The sequence below is a fragment of the Syngnathus floridae genome, chromosome 1, assembly GCF_059516105.1.
Source record: "Syngnathus floridae isolate MCC-2025c chromosome 1, RoL_Sflo_1.0, whole genome shotgun sequence".
In the NCBI taxonomy this organism is placed as follows: Eukaryota; Metazoa; Chordata; class Actinopteri; order Syngnathiformes; family Syngnathidae; genus Syngnathus; species Syngnathus floridae.
Genome location: NC_142413.1, coordinates 4,356,387 through 4,376,660, shown reverse-complemented (window position 1 = coordinate 4,376,660; position 20,274 = coordinate 4,356,387). Strand labels below are relative to the sequence as shown.

The window sequence follows — 20,274 nt, the reverse complement described above, 5'->3', positions numbered from 1 at the left end:
GCGAAACGTTTTCCCAGAGTGGCGAAAAATGCTTCGGAAAAAGATGGCAATTAGCCGTATGGTGGGAACGTAACGTCAACATAATGGCCGTTTGCTCGGAAAATAAACACGTAACAATAGCTGGGTTTGGATTTACCTTGTATAATTTGGCGTGTGGAGATTATGGACTTGAAAGACCAAACATCTAAAATCCTGAGGAATCAGTGTGTCCTTGGTTTGCCCGGCAGCAAAAAGCCACCTGCCGTCCTAAGTGAACATCAAAAAGTGCTTTATTAGGAGACCGTGGTGCCCGCCATTAAGAAACTAATTTGGCTTTTTTTTCCCCCTTCTTTTTAAGGGGGAATTGGCTGTTTGCTTTCTTGTCTCTGCCTTCACTCCAGTAAAATGCGCTTTAGAGAAGCTGCTCTTTGTGTGATGTTTGTATGTCTAATAACAGAAAGCAAACATGGATGCTTCTTACGAATTATTTCTGTTGTATGAAAATACATTTTACTGTCTGGAACCTTCCGACTGGGGTTGGAATCGGTGCGCAGAGGTCCCCAACCATCGGGCCGCGGACCGGTACCGGTCCGTGGGTCATTTGGTACCAGGCCGCAATGAATTTTTATTTTATTTATCGACGATCAATTAATTCAGGTCAAAGCTATGGAGCAGATACTTAATGGTGTTTTATTTTTATGCAGTTTTTATTTTGAATTTATATATTTATATATTTACATAAAGGCCGGTCCGTGAAAATATTGTCTGACATGTAACCGGTCCGCAAAAAAGGTTAGCAACTGCTGCACTAAAAGACTTGGTCTATAGAAATTATACCCAACTTTGGTCTCTTGTCTTTGGGGTTCTCAGGGTTTTGGTTCATTGGGTAACTTCGGGGTTCGGTTCAGGGTGTGACAATACGTACGTTTGCTTTAAAGTCACAGTTTTGGGTTCAGTCATGGACCATAACACTAGAGGTCCAGTGTCATTAAGCACCCTCGTTTAAGTCCCAAGACTCGTGTCTCACTTGAGAATTGTTTCTCCCCAGAGGACCAGCTGCCCCCTGGTTTCCCCACCATAGACATGGGCCCACAACTAAAAGTGGTGGAGCGAACTCGAACCGCCACCATGCTCTGTGCCGCCAGCGGTAACCCGGACCCGGATATCTCCTGGTTTAAAGACTTCCTCCCCGTCAATACCACCAACAACAACGGGCGCATTAAACAGCTCAGATCAGGTAGGTTTCTTCTCTGTCATCAAAGATGTTCTCGCTGTCTTCTCTGTCCTTCTTAATTTAACTTCCCATTTGATTTTTTTTGTAGGTGATGGTATTTTCCGTTATTTCCTGTTTGAGTGTATCCCAGTGTGTCCCACTTTTTCTTCCGGTCTTGTCATTAGACTTGGGATTTGTCGACCCTCATGTGTTGGCTATAACCAATTTTGGGTTTTCTTTTCGGCTGTGTCGGTCTTTTGTTTCTGTGAGTCCATTCTTTTGGTTTTAAGTTGATAATAAACACCAAATCGTGTTGAGGAAGTTCTAGGATGGTTTTTGTTTGTTTGTCTGTGGTATATGGACCTTTATTGGAATCTGATTTGAAGAATAACGGTCTATATAGCAGCTATGTGTTTTTTGTTGTAGTTTGACATAATCTACACTCTCAGAAAAAATCATCTTTAGGGGTACAACAACTTGTCACTGGGACGCCATCCTCACCTTGGGAACGTACCTGTACCTTTTTTTGCCTTGGGAAATTTACATCACAAGTCAGATGAGTAACTCTTTGGAGGTGTATGAGTGAGCATCGATCCCTGTTCTACCTTTTGGGGCTACAATTGTTTAAGTTCCGATCCAGTTGAGCGGTGAATAGTTGCGAGAATAGTTGCCGGGGTTCGTTCAAGGTCGCTAACATTCAACAGAATTTTCTTGTGGTAAGGGAATTTTAAACTTGTTCCTGACTTCCTTGCGACAAGAAAGTCACTAAAATACCGAAGTTGCCGAACGTATGTTGAACTTTTGCCGAACGTTTGCGACATTGAACAAACAACGTTCGCTGCCTTCGGAAAACGTTCGCAATTGCTCGTCACTCAGTGGGATAGCGCCTTTTAGACTGCATTGAATAGAATTGTTTGGCTTTTATTGACTTCATGCCTTTTCCTAGAAAACGATTAACATCCTGTTAGCCATTCCTATCAACTTCTCTATCGTAGTTTGCAGACCCGTTAACTCCCCATGGTAGCTTTATAGCCATTAAGCTCTTATGACATCATTCCATTCCGATGGTACCCGTACTTCCACAAATCCACCAACTAGCTAAAGTACCCCTATTTCTGACAGTGTATCCAAACCCCCAAAGCAACTTATGTTCCGCAGCTTTACGACGTGTCTTTGACCACCTTGTCCTTTTTTTTTTTGTTTCCAAGAAAACTAACTTTGCGCCATGATGATGATGATTTTCATTTAACGACGCCTTTTGTCAAGCAACGACTTAAGAATATAATCATATTCTTACGCTTATGTCTTTCTTCTCTCTATATGTTTTTTTTATTTTTAATCTACAGAATCCTTTGGTAAGTGCTTAGCTCTAAAGCGCACATCACCTCTCCCACTAATTCTCATGTTTCCAACAATGATTAAAAATGCATGGCATGTATTTTACTAACAGATGACTTTAGGCTTACAACAATCACCGGTAGAGAGCGACACTCACATGCTCACATCTCACACGCTTTCACTGAGCTGACACTTTTATTTATTTTATTTTAATGGTAAAAAATCCAAAAGGCACAACGGGACAGCAAGCACACAAGGCCTCGAGAGTTTTTCCCTTCACTAGACGATCTTCAGAAACTCCTCCATGTGAAAAAGTTCCTGTGATTTCGCAATGCTGACTCCTGCACAGAACGTTCTTATTCTCTGGCTTTCTCTCTCCTGTCTCTCTCCTCCAGTATCTTCTATTTACTGTTGAAAATTTTCTTCTTCCAAAACCCCCCTCCCTTCCCCCCCACCCCCCTCCCACCTCTATCTACACACGTACTAATGCTTCTTCTTTCTAATCTTATTTGCATTCATATTATCCACCCAGGTGGTACGCCAATAAGAGGTAAGTGTGCTGAACTGACGCTCGCAGAATGAAAAACAATCCAAAGTTCATTCTTGCTGTCACTGCCGTCCACTCGACGCAATCACTCTCCATGTTTGTCCTGTTTCTCGGTCGCCATGGCATTTCCCCTTTTTCTGAGTTGTCCCGTTTTGTTGACTCGATTCCATCTATGTTCCCCCCCCCCACACACACACACGTTAAGTTCCGCTTTCACCAGCCCAGTTGTGATATGCTTGCCTCGGCTCCAACAACAACAAAAAGCATATCCAATGACAATTATTTTTGTCAAACTCTTTCCATTTTTGTTTGCCATATAGCAAATCATGCGTCCCTCTTTTTGTCCAACTAAAACAACCAAGCATTTTTCCCCCCCTTAGCTGTTCTTGCTGTGGAGTCAACGCCCCTCCCCGCCCCCCAAATTCTATTTTTTCCCCTTTCTTCTACTTGCTCTCCTCTCCTGTACCTCTACAAAAAAGCCCAAACAACCACTTTTTTGATAAAGTTTCTACGGTGCTTTTTTACCTCTTTCACACCTATTTTTCTGACTTTTCTTGCCTCTTTGGAGCTTTTGACTTTTTTTTATTTTTTTGTCTTCAGGCTTTGGGAAAAACAGTAGAGTCGGACGGAGGGAAGCGGATGCATTGGCTCAATTTTTGCCCATGTTGACCCGGGGAGCCGCAGCAGTTTGTTTTTGTCTGGTCAATGTGACACCACACTGCTGATCCCATTGTGGATTTTTATTGGTGTCTTTTGAAACTCCAAAAAAAAAAAAAGCAGTGGTTGGTTCTTGTTGACTCAGGGGCCCGCATTTTGAATTTTGTCCTCTAATACACTTGTATTTTATTTTTCAGCTAGGGGTTGTCGCAAGGTTGTAAGTTGCGCTGACATACATTTCTTGCCAAGATTTGCATGTCCAAAAAAAAAAAATTGTTCCAGAGGGTTATGTGTTGGATTTGCCTCGCATTCTCCTGCAATTGCTCTTTTTCCTCATTTATGAGCAGCAATTTTATTTTTTGTTTTTTGCAAAATGCTGCCTTTTTTCCAAAATGGAAAAAAAAATGGATGGTACGCGATTTGTGATTGAATATGCTGGGGAAAAAAAATTCATTCCGAAAATTCCTTTCTTTCAATTGTCCTTTCTTGTTCTGCTGCTTTCTTCTACTGTAAACCTCTTTTGTTTGATCCATGTCTCCCTAAAGCAGTACCACTCATCCCCCATATTGACCAGTCAACTTACATGTTGTATATAAAACTTACTTACTTATCTACATTGGCATTAGGATGAGTGTCTTTTCAAACTCATTATTTTTGAATTCTGTGTAATTTTGTAAATTTTTCAAAGGTTAGTTGTAGTCTACCTCCAAAGTCAAATGCCTTAAAGCAGGCAAACGTTTTTCTCGGAGGGCCAAAAATCGAAGGATGCAAGGACCACTTTAAAATTGTTTTACTTTATTTTATCAAGCAGACCAAAATCAACAGTATGTTGTTTATATATTAGTTTTTGTTTTTTATTTTTAACTTCCACCTAGCTGTCTACAAGACAAATAGTTTTACTCAATTTTGGGGTGGTCCGAGACCCTGTAACCCACCAGAAATGATCCGCCCCTGCATTGAACATTAGCTGAATCCTATCCCTCCATTCAGAACCAAAACAGAATAGATGACCGTTTTTAAAGCTTGAGAATCAATGTCTCCAATTTGGACGTTGACAGAGAGCAGAAAGTGGATTTATATTGTAAAAATGAATTAACTTCATGCTACACACAGTTATGAGGACAAATGTTACTTGAATAACAAAATCAATTTAAATATTTGCAAAAGCTCTACATTATACAAAAGACATTTATTAGATGCTAATTTTTATTGTACTTGCTGCAGACCACTTAAATATAGTCAGCAGGCCACAAATAGCCCTGGGGCCATAGTTTGCAAAACGACTGCCCTAAAGAGTGGAAAATTCGGGTAGGAATAAAATTAGGAATAAAAATCATTATTATTATTGAACGATGGAGAAGGCGGAACGAGATGGCATTGGACTTTGGAGGTTCCACTGTGTACGTCTTCTCAAGTCTTGCATGGTGACCACGCGCAGCTACTCGGCTGTAGGCCAACTTAGTGGATCAAACAAATGATTCTGGAAACAATTCCTTCATATTTAGTTATTAGGAGAGCTGCTAAAAAAGTCAAATAAAAAAAATATATAAAGAATACCTCTGTGTTTTTTTTGCCACATTTTAATTCTCTTTTGCTGCCCTGTCTGTGATTCCCTAATAGGAGCCCTGCAGATTGAGCAGAGTGAGGAGTCGGACCAGGGAAAATATGAATGTGTGGCCACCAACAACGATGGGACGCGCTACTCGGCGCCGGCCAACCTTTATGTCCGAGGTACGAAAAGAGCGTTGAAAGTTTTTGGTAGATAAATCCTCCGAAGGCCGCATTCTATGTTGTAAGTAGTTCGTCAATTTATTTTCTGGCACTTTTACCCGCACTGATGTGTGAACCTATAGAGTATGCACCTTTTTCCGGCCCTTCCCGTTTCCCGGCCCAGTTGGCGAGGATTGCTTGGTGTTTTTATCTGACTTTTTTTTCCCCTCTCTAATCCTCCCCGTTGAGCAGCATTGAGAGAACGTCAAGGAATTTACCATTATCTCACATTTCCAACTAATCTATACTGTATGTCAGAGGCATATTCAAAAAATATTTGAGCACGAATGTTGCAGTATAAATATATACGTGTGTAAACAAGACAATTCAGTACGGTGTTCGATTCGTGGGTGCGAAATGATCCAAGACGTTTCGAGTGGAAGCATTTGATTCGGTTTGACGCGGTGGGAGTACGATTCGATTCCATATGGCACGGCTTAGTTTGAAAGGATATGATGCAATAACATTTTTCTTGTCATTTTAAATACATTTGAATTAAATTTATAAGATAAAGCTCGCCGATAAAAAAAAAAACAATCCGATTGTCCCTTAAATAAATTTTAAAATTTTTTTTAAAAAAACGCATATTGATTTTCAAAAGGATCGTCTCAATACTTTTGTCTCATGTGTGTTGTTCTGACTCAGACTTGACTGTGTAGTATTCAAGTAATCTTTAATGTCAGTGATTTAAGCTTTTCAAGCAGGGTGTAGACGGCAAAGTCCTTTTGAGTTGATTAATCTGGACGCCTGTTTACTCTCCCCTTGTTTTTCTCCTTTATTCTTTGTGTTCATTTTTTTTGTACCTCCAAAAAAAATCCTCCATCTCCCCTTCAGAGCTGCGAGAAGGTTAGTGTGTTTTCTTTCTCTCCAAATCCAGCAACGCATTCTTCATTCAGAGAAATGTACAAGTGCTATTGTTGTTATTGTTTCACTTGTCACCCAGTCGTCATTATTGGTTCACGCAGGACCATTATTTGCATCTCATTTGCATGTTGTCAGTGTTCCTGCTTGGCCTCCGGAAATCCCGAGAAATACGGCGTCTTGAGCGGAACCGACGGAAGCTTCCTGAATGACGTTAATGACGAATGTGTACTTGATTGTAATTGGCACTAAATGCGAGTGGTAAGCTGTGAAAGCAACCTCGCCCCCAAGAGATTGAAGGGAGGCTCCTTGAAAGAATAGCGGCTTATTACGATGAGCCCTCACAAATGTAATGATATTCAAATGAGCGGGATAATATTATGTCTGTGGGGAAGCGTGTGCACGCCATCCAATTGGATATTAATTAAATCCAGAGTATTTAATAATGAACGAGCAGACCGGTTCAGCGCAGGAAGTGATGGCCGAAGATGAAAGGCGGCTATTTGCACAGGAGGAGCAGCAACACTGTTTTTTTTTTTTTGTTGTTTTTTTTTTTGTGCAGTTGATATTTATTTTTGTTTCTCGAGTTCGGCCTTTTTTTTATGTTGTTTTGTCGTGAGTAATGGAATGAAAGTGTAAACGTATCATTTATTTATTGTCAGTGAATTTAGACTGAATAGTTGACTAAAGTATTATGATGATACATTGAAAAAAATGCATAATGTATAGTTTAATTTTTATTTTTATTCATTTACTTCATAAGTTCCAACTACTTGATGCAACTTTGTGTGTTTATTAATATAATTATATATTTCATAATTATGTTGCTCAAGAGTTATTAGTAGCAGGACTCAACACACTTATTATATATTTATAATGCTATGTTATATTGTACATTATGCAAGTATATTGTACATTATGTATTATACATTATATATAATGTATTTCTTCGTTAAATATAAATCATTTACACTCGTCAACAGCAACGTTTTAATCAGGGATGATTTTGTGTCTTTTTGATGCTGATTTCTAAAATGTCTACTTTTTTCAGCACATCAAATTTTTTTAGATACTTTTTTTGTTTGTTTTAAAATATTATTTATTAAAGCTTGTGCAATACAAATCTTACTGTGTTGTAGTTGACAGCAATGACGTTTCGGGGAAAAAAAAACAAAAAATATCACCCCAAACCAAACATTTCATTCATAAATATTACCAAAATATACTTTATTTTTATATTATTATTAATATCAATATTTTGAAGAGCTGATGTGCTACAGAAAATTATTGAATCAGCACAAAAAATCATCTCCAGCCATCTCTGATTTAAAATTTTAGTAAATATTTGTTGACCAGTGTTTATTTATAAAAAGAAATGCCCTTGTATTGTTGTTGTTACTATTATCATTATTATTGTTGTCATGATCCTCATGATGATAATCCCATCAAAGTTGTTGTGCGTGTAGCCGTGTACAGTGCGCCTGCATGCCGTGCTGCACCATGGCCTCGTGTCGATCGCTCATCAATCACAACGCGTCCAACGTTGGTAAATCCTACCGCTGCTCTCCCGCGGGCATCATTTCAACGAGCTCTTTGTCTTTTTGTCCCGTGGCAGTGCGCCGGGTGCCGCCGCGCTTCTCCATCCCGCCCACGGACAACGAGATCATGCCGGGCGGCAGCGTGAACATCACGTGCGTGGCGGTGGGCTCGCCCATGCCGTACGTCAAGTGGATGCTGGGCGCCGAGGACCTGACGCCCGAGGACGACATGCCCATCGGGCGCAACGTGCTGGAACTAACCGACGTGCGTCAGTCGGCCAACTACACTTGCGTGGCCATGTCCACATTGGGTGTTATTGAGGCTGTGGCGCAGATCACCGTCAAAGGTACCCGTCCTTGTGATTGTCACCATCACCTGCTACTAGTAATAATAACACTACTACCCATACCTGCCAAATGTTCAAGAAAATTAAAAATGATGGAAACATTTTGTATATATGTAGATACTTATGGATACTTTTTTGGTAGGTCTTGTTGAGCTGTAAGATATACCAACAAATTTTGAAAGTAGAACAAACAACTGGGGCTGCTTTGTTAAAATATTTTATGTAGGGGGCGCTGCTCAGCCAATTTTTTAAAATAACCAATCAAATGCTGATGTCAGGCCTGATGTGTTTGCCAAAAACCTTTTGCGCATAGTTCGACCCTAAACAATTTTTTTTTGCTTTCTTGAAGAACAGAGCGTTGCCACAGCAACAGCTTTTCATAAAAACTCAAATTAGATCTAATTCTAGCTATTAAAAAAAGATCAACGAAAACTATAAATATTAAATACTACTGCGAACTACCGCCACCTGCTGCGACCACTTATAACGATAACATCAATCATACTTGGGACTTACACCACAAACTAAACTGTTATTATTACCATCATTAATATTTACATTATTTTCTTATCACAAAGAGGTGTCAGTGTTAAAGATAGCAATGAATAAAAATATATCACTAGTCAGTCAAAGTAATGAAATAAGAGTTTGGGACTTATCTCACAGCTGGAAGCCAACACAAGAAGAAGGCCTGAGTGTTTGGCGTCCTCTGGAGGCCCGCCACTTGTTATCATATCATATCATATAAATCATATCGGTGCGGCATGAGCGCGAGGACAATATGGCGAGCGTGCGCCGCCTCATGCGCACGAGGGACACGCTTTTCTTGTTCTAGAGACATAACAGAGATATTAGTCACAATATAACAGCCTGACAGCGAGGGCCCCCTGTAGCATAGTTCAGACGGCGTATAAAGACAATCTATTGCTGGTACATTGCGCCGCGTGAGGAATTAAAGCCATAAATTCCGCCGCTAAATTATTCAAGTGATAAGCAGCTTGGTGTCGGAGATGAACAACGTGGAGCTTCGTATGCACAAGCGGCCGCGCTGGGCTGGCCGTGTAAACAATATTTCCTCGTTATGTAGCGGTTCGTCTACCGGCTGTATATCACGGTGTTTTGTAGCAAGTATCTGCTTGTCTGTCAAAAAAATCTGCACTATATCACTGATATTTGTAGTTTATAGCAAATGTTTTTTAGTTTACTAGCTTTGTGGTTAATTTGAAAAAAAAAAATGCAGTAAAAATGAGTTCATGTACAGTAAATGAAGTCGTGAACATTTAAGTAGCATTTATGTTTCTTGACGGAGAAAAATCTTGACCATGCAGAAGAAAATAAGATTTCTCGATATGTTTCGGGAAGGACAGGCTCAACTTTTTGTCTTCTTACAACAAAACAAGTCACTAAAACTCAATAACGTAGGGTTAGGGTTAGTGTATGAGGCCGAGTCGCGAAGTATGCCAATACCAGCCACCGATACTTAATGAAGAAAGAAAAAAGCCTGACCGAATAATTAATTCTTCCTTGCCAGAAGTTGCGTCCATTTGACAAATCGGTATCGCAGATGTTCACATATTCCAGAAATGATCAATATTGTAATTTTGCAGCATTGCCAAGGACTCCTGGCGTCCCGGTGGTCACCGAGCGTACCGCCACCAGCATCACCCTGACTTGGGATTCGGGAAATCCTGAACCGGTGTCGCACTACATAGTCCAGCACAAGTCCAAGTACTCTGAGGACTCGTACAAGGAGATTGACAGTGTGGCGACAACGCGCTACAGCGTGGGCGGCCTCAGCCCCTACTCGGACTACGAGTTCCGCGTGGTGGCCGTCAACAACATCGGCAGGGGCCCGCCCAGCGAGAGTGTGGAGGCCAAAACGGCCGAGCAGGCGCCCAGTACGGCGCCGCGCCGCGTTCGGGGACAAATGCTGAGTTCCACGACGGCCGCCATTAACTGGGAAGAACCGGAGGAACCCAACGGGCAGATTATGGGCTACCGAGTGTACTACACCCTGGACTCCAACCAGCACGTCAACCTGTGGGAGAAACAAATCGTCCGGGGGGTTAACTTTGTCACCATCCAAGGCCTCATCCCCAATAAAACATACTACATCAAGGTGCTGGCCTTCACCTCGGTCGGCGACGGGCCTCTCTCTCCTGATCTTCAGATCATCGCGAAAACGGGAGGTGAGCTGGCTTTCATCTCCTCATTGGCAAACAGACATTTCCGAAAGTCGGTTCCAGTTGCGTCTCGGGGCTGTCAACAAAATTTAATCCGGAGAACTCCAAAAAGAAGAAATGCAAATAACTTGTTGTGGGAAAACATCTTCCGACTTAATTAGCTGCGATTTCTAGCTACGACTATTTTGGATGACAACATAAGCCGTCTCTTAAAATCCACCGCGGCTCAATATGTCAACATCTTTTCATTCTGATGCCTAGTTCCTTCCCAACCAACGGACTTCAAGGGCGAGGCCAAGTCGGAAACCAGCATTTTGTTGTCGTGGGTCGCGCCGGTCCAGACAGGACAGGAGAACCAAATCACAGGATACGACCTCTTGTACAAGAAGAGGGACGATAAAGACGAGGTAACACACTTCAACTTTGACCCTTGAATCTTCACCAACTTGACAATCCCTTGTCTTTTTCAGAGGCGAATTAGCTTCGAGCCCACCTCCACGTACCTCATGAAGGACTTGAAGCCCTTCACCACATACGCCTTCCGCCTGGCGGCCCGTAGCAAGCATGGCGTCGGCGCGTACACCAGCGAGATCTCCGCAGAGACTCCGCAAACACGTAGGTTTTCTTCCACACCCGCCGGGTGACGCCTCTAAATGTCCAGTGGATACCAACACAGCTGGCCTTAACACCCTTGTTATGTTGTGGGTCAAATATTAACAGTTTTTAATATTGTTCAAAACGCTAATCGGTGATCAGGGGATTACCGTATCAGGGAAAATAAACAGGAGCGTTAATGCACCAGCTGGTCGGAAAAAGTCTGCATTCAAAAACTCGGTGTCATAGGAAGGGCTTTTCTTGCTGTAAATAATGTGGAGTGAGTAGACGAGGTTGAAGAGGGCTTCACTCAAGCGTCTTTAAAGCCAAAGGCCTCTTCTTGGCCTTTAGTAAGCCTTCTCTCGACCTTGCATGCCAAAAAACTAAATGGGATGAGCTTTCTGTGAAGCCCAGAAGCAAGTCTGCGGATATTAAAGGGGGACATGTTATTTCAAATTGATTTTTTCTTTAAATATCTTTTCTGAGCTCCTTTACAAAAACAAAATGTCTGACAATGAATTTAGCTACTTTGTGATGTACGTAACTTACGGTAATTTTAGATCGTGCCACCCACATGCCAATTATTATTATTTTGATTACCGTATTTTCCGGACTATAAGGCTCACCTAAAAAGCTAACATTTTCTCAAAGGCCGACAGTGCGCTTTATACATAGACCAAATTCCTAAATTTAAACTGGCCCGAAGCATTGTGTCATGAAATCAATCATAAGTGGCCTGCTAAAGACTATGAATCATGAATCAAAAAGACTATGGATCATTATTTTGTGATTATAAACTAATTTGTTGCGTCTGAAGTTGAAATAAAAAAGATAAAATGGAGAATGATTTGATTTGGATTAAAAGTCTGACATGATGCATTAATGGTGCGCCTTATAGTCCGGTGCGCCTTATATAAGGACAAAATTTTAAAATGGGCCATTATTGCCTTGTTGATGACCTTCACATAACGTGATGGTACCAAAACCCTTTCTGGTCTAGAAGGAGTGGTGTAAGCAGTGGCTCATTTGCATGAGACACGCCCACCCCAGAAGTGTGTTCCAAACATATTAAGACAGACGTTTGAAATTCTAAGAAAATGCTTAATATGCCTCCTTTAAAAAGGCCAGCAAATAAATCAAAGACTAAAAATAACGGCCTCACAGAAAGTTGTGTCAATAGTTACGTGACGTTTTATTTTCTGGAGTTATCTGGCGTAAATGTGAGGTCTGTAAAAGACAAGCTAGCAGCTAGCAGGTAGGTATTAAACACTCGTGGCTAGATTGTGCGGTCGGATGCATGCTAATGTTTGAGAATCTACTAAACAGTCATGTCTCCTTGGGAAGCTTCTTTGTCGTACAATCAGGCTTTTACCACAAACCAACAGGCTTCGGAAAGGTTGGTGACGAATGCAGTTTTCTCCTTTACAAACCCATTGAACGCATCAACCTTTATGTTTTTGGATTGATGGTAACTGCTTGCCAAATTTGCATTGACCAAGAAGATCATAGTTGATTGTCAAACAGTTATGGGTTAGGTGATGTTATCGTACGTAGGTAACTTACACAAGGCACAGCTGTCCTCTTTCCAACCGACACCCTTCCATTCATCATCAGTTTTGTGTTAACATTTTTTTGGTTCACTTCCATCTTTCATTGTGCTTTGTCCTCATTTTCCTTTATTTTCCTTTTTTTTTTTCCTCCATTGGATATTTCTACAATCACCACCACAATCAAAAACCTGAAATGAAAACAAACAATGGCCTCGCCAAACAACAACTGGGTTTAAACCGCACCAAGCAGAACCCTCTGGCCCGCCCACGGAGGTCAGGTGCTCTAGTCCCTCTTCCACGAGCATCCTGGTAAGTTGGAGGGCGCCCCCGATGGAATCGCAGAACGGGATCATAACCCGATACAGCATCGAATACGCCGCCATCGAAGGGGAGGACACCTCCACGAGACAGATTCTGGACATCCCCCCGGAGAGCTCGCAGTACCTTTTGGAACACTTGGAAAAATGGACAGAATACCACGTGACAGTCACTGCTCACACGGACGTCGGAGCCGGGCCGCAAAGTACGCCGCAACTGGTCCGCACAGAGGAGGACGGTATGTGTTCCTCAGTTCCAAAGCCTCGCCATGACAACAGTTACTAATAATCCCTTCCGCCTGCTTCTAACAAGACTCTTTGGACTTTTGATCGACTTTTTGGCCAACATTTTTGGCTCAATTTCAACACATGGTACATTGACTTCCTTTTTTTTGGAAGATTGGACAGTGGGATTTTTTTTTTTGGTTCTTTTTAATTTTTTTTAACAGAAAACCTTTTTTTACTGTTTTTCAGCTGTGATGTGTTAGAATCATTTTTTATTATCATACAGTTTTTGCCTGCTTCATAGCCAAAAATTCTTGTTGCGCTTCAAGCTTTGATCCGCTTGAAGCCACTCTTTTGGCTCCACATGTTTTTCCCACTCTACCCATTTTTAATGTTTTACAATTAGGTCAGTCGCCAGACCTATTTTTGCTACCCCTTTTACCATTGTTGAAATATTATCGCTGCAATTTTGTGATTTTCAATATTTTTTTTTTTTGCGTGGGTCACTATTTTGCACAACGGAAGAAGATTCTAAACCGCGAGCGAAGAGGTTGACTGTTATGTTGACCTTTTTTTTTCCCCTCATTCTATCCCATGATGTCCCCCCAGTTCCTAGCGGGCCACCTCGTAAAGTCGAGGTGGAAGCTGTCAACTCGTCGTCAATTAAAGTCATCTGGCGCTCGCCGATGCCCACCAAGCAACATGGGCAGATCCGAGGTTACCAGGTGCACTATGTCAGGATGCTTAATGGGGAGCCCACGGGACAGCCCGCCATCAAGGATATCCTGATTGATGATGCCCAGGTACCTCCATCCTCCTACACCAAATATTCTTTGCTAGACCTTCTTTACAGTCACCAACATTTAGTATGGGAAAAACACCAATTACAAATCATATGACGTAGGTGACAACAGTAATGATTATTGGCTTTATGTGTTGTCTCTTTCCCTAAACCTAATCAGTGGGAATATGATGATTCAACCGATCATGTGAGTAGTGCAACCAGATTTGAGTTTTGTCCCCCCCACCCCTCACTGTCGTCCTCAGCATGAATGGCATGTGACTTTTGTACAGTTTATCAATAGCCAGCTGTAATGTTAAGACCCAACCATCCCTATCCTTGTCCAATGAAGCATGCCCCCAGCTGCGAGAATGTGCCTGTTCTGTGTACATAAATACCCACGGATTTCCTGCACCTCATTGAAGTCTCTCGTCTCAACAGGAAATGGTCATCTCAGAGCTGCTGGCCGAGACCACGTATTCCGTTACCGTCGGGGCCTATACCACAAAGGGCGACGGTGCACGCAGCAAGCCCAAATTGGTTACGACCACTGGCGCAGGTACGTTTGGTCATTCTTCTGAAGGTATGCCAGAAAGTCACTTTACAATCATCGACCGTTCCGCCCATAGTGTTTGGTATCATGATCGATCAACCTGATTTCTTTGTTGTGCTAGGGTACATGTTTGTAAGTTATTGCCATTCCGAATGAGCTGTAATATTGCTCTTCTCTCTACTGATCACCATAGTTCCTGATAAACCTCGGCTAATGGTCAGTCCCACCAACATGGGCACGGCTCTCCTCCAGTGGCATCCCCCAGCGGTCACCCACGGACCTCTGCAAGGTTACCGCCTCCGCTTCGGCCGCAAAGACCAGGATCCGTTGACAGTCATCGAGTTCCCCGAGCGGGATAACCACTACACCACCAGGGAAATCCATAAAGGCGCCTCGTACACGTTCCGGCTTTCGGCACGCAATAAGGTGGGCTTTGGCGAAGAAACGGTCAAGGAAGTGACCACTAACGAGGACGTGCCGAGCGGCTACCCCCAGTGGATCACGGCCGACGCCGCCACCACATCCACCATTCAGGTCAGCTGGCAAGAGGTGCTGCTGGCCGAGCGAAACGGCCAAATCGTCAAGTACGCGCTGCAGTACAAGGACATCAACAGCCCGCGCAGTCCCTCGGAACTCTTCATCACCGCCCCTGAATCCACAGTGGTCTTGGACGGCCTTAAGGCAGATACCACTTACGATATTAAAATGTGTGCCTTCACCAGCAAGGGTTCTGGTCCCTATAGCCCAAGTGTCCAAATCAGGACACAGCCTTTGGATCAAGGTATGACCAGTCCCTCAGCCATCTTTGCTCTTGCTTGCTATTTCCCCTATTGCAGCTAACAACAAGCTCCACAAGGCAGAGCGTAACCACAAGAAGGTATTAAGAAGTAGTCGTCATACCCTTCGAGCTATTTATTACCTCCCATGTGTTTGTGTCTTAAAAGTCAGTCATTACATGTAAAAGTCGGTGTTAAGGTAAGAGGACAGTGTTCAGGGTACAGTAGTCCGCTTTTGGGGGTGTTCGGAAGGTAAGTCTTAGCATGGCGGTAAGCAAGAAGAGGGTGTCTCGTGTCTAAATCAGCTCCCCCCCTTTCTTTTAGCAGTGTTTGCAAAAAATTTCCATGTGAGAGCTGCCATGAAGACATCCGTGCTGCTGACGTGGGAGATCCCTGACACCTACAACGCCGCTCAGCCTTTCACGGTGAGTTATGTGTTTCAGTAAAGCCCATGGATGTCCCGTATTTTCCGCACTATAAGGCGCACCTAAAAACCTCCAATTTTCTCAAAAGCTGACAGTGCGCCTTATAATCCGGTGCGCCTTATATATGGACCAATGTTGAGCCACTACGGCAGGCGTGTCCAAATATATGGACTTATATATGGACAAAGTTTTCAAATGGGCCATTCATTGAAGGTGTGCCTTATAATCCGGTGCGCCTTATATATGGACAAAGTTTTAAAATGGGCCATTCATTGAAGGTGCGCCTTATAATCCAGTGCGCCTTATAGTGCGGAAAATACGGTACCTTCGACCCAAGGTGACAGTTCTGCGGTAGTAATGAACAAGCCTACTGTTCCATCCTAAAGACTGGAAGAATTTGAAAGATAAATACTATCATGAAATACATCCCGCAAGGGTTCCTGGTAAAGAATTCAGAGCGTGTTTTCAAAGAGTAAGATCACCCGGTTTTGCATCCAGATCCTGTATGACGACGGACAAAGCGTAGAGGTGGACGGCAAGCTGACCCAGAAGCTGATCACGGGGCTTCAGCCGGAGACGCAGTACTCCTTCTTGTTGACCAACCGCGGCAACAGTGCCGGCGGTCTTCAGCACCGCGTGGCCACCATGACTGCGCCAGACATCCTCCGCACCAAGCCCTACCTGATCGGCAAGACCAACTCGGACGGCATGGTGACGGTGGAGCTCCCTTCGGTGCAGACATCCGAAAAAGTCCGGTAAGTCGTTGCCACTGGGAAGTACGGATTTCCTGACTGTTTTTTTTCGTGCCGCAAAGACGAATGGACTGCCTAATGATAGGTGTGCCACATGTGCGCCATTCACTTTTCACCTCAAGGAAAACCAAATGGAATTGATTGTGATTGAATGTTGTGAGGTTTGCTGCTGACATTTAGTGGTGGGAGGGTTGAAGCATTGAGGATATAATAGTTTTAATTTTCATTTTTTTACTTTTCCCCTCAGTGCAGTTAGATTTAATTCGTAATTTTTTTTTAATTGTATTTAACTTTTCCTGATCCAAACCAGATGTCTTGCTCTTTCCAGGGTGTATTAGTAAATACTTTTTTATTTAATTTAATTGTTATATTTTATTACTTTTCCTGATCTGAACCAGACCTATTGCTCTTTCCAGGGCATCTTAGTAAACATTTTTTTTATTTATTTTTTATATTTTATTACTTTTCCTGATCTGAACCAGAGACGTCTTGCTCTTTCCAGGGCGTATTACATCGTGGTGGTGCCCCTGAAGAAGCAACGTAACGGCAAGTTCCTCAAACCCTGGGACAATCCAGACGAGATGAATTTGGAGGAGGTAGGCACTGACGCACACATTTCTCTTCAAAAGCCTTCACATGCAAATGAGGACGTGAAGTAGCCGTTCAAGTGCACGTTCAAGTCCTCGTCCTCTATGCCGCCGTTGCAATTACATGAAGAGTCGCCGGCGAGTTTCCAATCCCGGGGCAAGGCTATGGACTTGCAACACACTCACTGACTTTTATATTTAGCCCATTTCAAGAGCTTTGCTACAAGATTCCGAAGCCGTGCCTCATATTTTCACTGCGGCACGAGGATATATCATACGGAGGGATAGCTGAAAGCGAGCGCGCACCCCATTCCATCTGGCATTGGCTTTTACAGCTCGAGCCTCGGGGCCTCGTGTCTGGAGCCTTGACCGATTGCCCAAAAAAAGTCGCCGCGCTGTCAGAATTTATTTGTTTGTCAATACTGGCACTCACCTTTTCACAACTTTTCCCAAGGGCAACTAGATTCCGTCGCTGTTGACAGCGGAGATGATTGAAGACATTATCGGGCGGCACCAACAGCCCCGCAGCCAAAACAGAGCAAAAGACGCACACACAAACAGTTTAATGTGAATGACAGGCGCATCCATTGTTGGCGCACGTGCACGCTGATGATCCGTGCACCCGAGTCACAGATGTGAATCTACATCTAGGATGACTTGACGGGACTAATTAGCATAATTAGCATTCTCATGCCAAATAATGGATTTTAGTTCAGTGCGATTTTGATGCATAAAATTCATTTGTTGAAAAAATACATACGGCTGAATTTTGGGGAAAAGCCATACCATGTTTATTCAAATATTTTGTAAATTATTTTTATTAATTCCCTTATGACGATATAGATTGGGATTGGAAATAATCAATAATAATCAATAATGAACTTTTTGTGACAAAATTATTTTCAATTGAATGCATTGCATGCTGGTCAAATTAAATCTACTGTAGATAAAACTTTTTTTATGTAAAATATTTTTTGTATGAAAGAATTTTTTTTAGATGCTCCTTTTTCTTTTCTTCTCTTTGCTATATATTTTTAAATGTGCAACTACTTGCTCTAGGGTTACTAACTTCACTTACACATAGTACCTAAAATATTAAATCTATTGACACCGCAAGGAATGAATGTATAATTTCTACACTCTTTTCTTGCAAAATGTATTTACTTTTGATTTTCATGTCATAGACAGTTTACACTTTATTTCACCTCAATTAAACTCACATAGCACAGATAAATCAAGCATTTCATCCCCATCTTACATAACGGAGGGTTTAATAATGGCGAGGCATAATTGCAGTTTGAATTGACGTCGTCACTGTTGATGCCGTTACACTGTTTCATCTGCTTGTCTTTGCTACCAAAAGAGGAGATAAGTCAGATCTGTCAATGCTCTGCCTTCCGCTATCGGCGTTTTCAGCTTGTGCACAAGAAAGAAAAAAAAAATGAAATCTTGACAGGCAGATACGGTTTGTTGTGGTTTTCATGTGTTTGCTGCTGCACCCCCCCAACCCCCCCCCCCCCCCATCTTATCATGTGCCTCTCTTGCTCCCGCACACACTGTAGCTGCTGAAGGAGATAAACCGCACGAGCAGAGGCCTCCGACTCCGCAGGCAGGCAGAGCCCAAGGCGTACATCGCCGCCTACTTCCGAGACCTACCCAAAGACTTCACGCTGGGCGATGGAAAGTTTTACGGCGACTTTGAAAACAAGCAACTGCAAAACGGACAGGAGTACATCTTCTTTGTGCTCGCCGCTCTGGAGATATCCGACAACGTGAGGCGTTATCTGTTTATGTTTGAATACAGAGCCGGTGCGACAATCCACAAAGACCGCAGTGAATGGTGAAATCTGCCTAGCAACAAGTGACCAATTAGAACAATTCTTATATTGAAGCTGATTTGTTTTTTTTAATGCTTATCCTCATTAGGGTCACAGGTGACCCGAAGCCACTGTTCTCGATATCTACGAGCATTACTATTTCAACGTGACGGACCGACCAGGTGGTCTTAATCTTCCCCGCGCTGTCAATAGACGTATAAAGTGGGCAGCCATTTGCTCCCGGTTAAACGTGTTAATTTGAGCCCTTCTAAGATTTGCAAAACTTGAGAAGCCCGAGGGCGAGAAGCCCCCGTAAGACCAGAGCTGATTACAAGACCACCTCGATAACGGGGCGTCTCTTTAATTACGTCCCGTCTGCCTTATCTCTTCAGCTGCAGCCTAAGTGTGTGTGTGTCTGTGTGTGTGTACGCCCCCGCATGTGTATAAATGAAAGCGCAAGAAAAGCGGCATGATTAAGTAGGCAAGATGATGGATGGGATGAGCTTGAGGGGTGTGTATACTTCCTGCCTCTTACACTTTTTCGCTCACCTTGAATGCAGGTAAAATGATAATGGCTCACCCAGAAAGATCTCCAATTTACTCTCTTATGCGTGTAGTTTCTTCCCAAAGGACAATTTTTTTCTTTATCTTCTGCTGGAGTATGAAATAGCTCAATCAAATAGCAGAGGGTCATCTTTGGAAAATTTGCATGGGAATAATTGTGCCGCTTCTGTTATTGCAGATTATAAATGTTCGGGATTGATGAAAAGTCCCGCCGCACAACATTGCGAAGCGACAACTGTTCAGTCAAACAGAAAAGCTAATAGCGTTAAAGAAAACTTCTTCGCCCGAGATCATCAATGAAATTGCTCATTAGCACCACTGAAGGTTTTGAGAGTGACTGCTGTTTTGGTTAGCAATGTTCCATGAACGTCATTTTTTCTAATTTTGCTCGGTCACTTGGAGCTTAGTAGATTTCATGTGGCCCAAACCTAAAAACGGTTTCTTCTAAATAAATTGTACAATGTCCATCGTTTTAGATCATGTACGCCACAAGCCCGTACTCCGACCCGGTGGTTTCGGCCGACATCGACCCCCAGCCGATCATCGACGAGGAGGAGGGTCTCATCTGGGTGGTTGGCCCGGTGCTCGCCGTTGTCTTCATCATATGCATCGTCATCGCTATTCTGCTGTACAAGAGGTAAGCGCTACAACCACATAACACTCAACGTGACACGAACTAGCGATAGCAGCGTCAATGTTTTCAAAGAAAGTATGTCGACTCACCACTAGATGTCAAGTCGTTAATTGGGTTGTCATGTCTCATCGTACGATCTTGCTCGGTCTCACTATATCCTTTCAATAAGTTCATCCAAGCAATCAGGAAGATAAATTATAAAGTTAACGTTGCTTGCCTGCCTTTGAGGGTTATTCAAATTTTCTGCAATTTTATGAAAAGCATAA

At 42.7% G+C, this 20,274-nt stretch overlaps 1 protein-coding gene across 9 annotated transcripts in view; it reads left to right on the top strand.

Annotated features, from left to right (window-relative positions):
• ptprda (protein tyrosine phosphatase receptor type Da) overlaps positions 1–20,274 on the top strand; it is a 196,149-nt gene that overhangs the window by 161,123 nt on the left and 14,752 nt on the right. For 4 of the 9 annotated variants that reach the window (XM_088394179.1, XM_088394193.1, XM_088394186.1 and 1 more), the window contains 19 exons: positions 1,028–1,216; positions 2,539–2,547; positions 3,063–3,080; positions 5,355–5,465; positions 6,339–6,350; positions 7,981–8,250; positions 9,858–10,439; positions 10,695–10,840; positions 10,904–11,048; positions 12,828–13,133; positions 13,729–13,922; positions 14,082–14,108; positions 14,342–14,459; positions 14,647–15,234; positions 15,554–15,654; positions 16,153–16,409; positions 16,909–17,002; positions 18,556–18,765; positions 19,851–20,011. In XM_088394179.1, coding sequence (XP_088250305.1) covers positions 1,028–1,216; positions 2,539–2,547; positions 3,063–3,080; positions 5,355–5,465; positions 6,339–6,350; positions 7,981–8,250; positions 9,858–10,439; positions 10,695–10,840; positions 10,904–11,048; positions 12,828–13,133; positions 13,729–13,922; positions 14,082–14,108; positions 14,342–14,459; positions 14,647–15,234; positions 15,554–15,654; positions 16,153–16,409; positions 16,909–17,002; positions 18,556–18,765; positions 19,851–20,011 — 3,538 coding nt within the window. The remainder of the gene's footprint in view (positions 1–1,027; positions 1,217–2,538; positions 2,548–3,062; positions 3,081–5,354; positions 5,466–6,338; positions 6,351–7,980; positions 8,251–9,857; positions 10,440–10,694; positions 10,841–10,903; positions 11,049–12,827; positions 13,134–13,728; positions 13,923–14,081; positions 14,109–14,341; positions 14,460–14,646; positions 15,235–15,553; positions 15,655–16,152; positions 16,410–16,908; positions 17,003–18,555; positions 18,766–19,850; positions 20,012–20,274) is intronic. The other 5 variants (XM_088394204.1, XM_088394245.1, XM_088394226.1 and 2 more) reach the window with 5 other exon arrangements.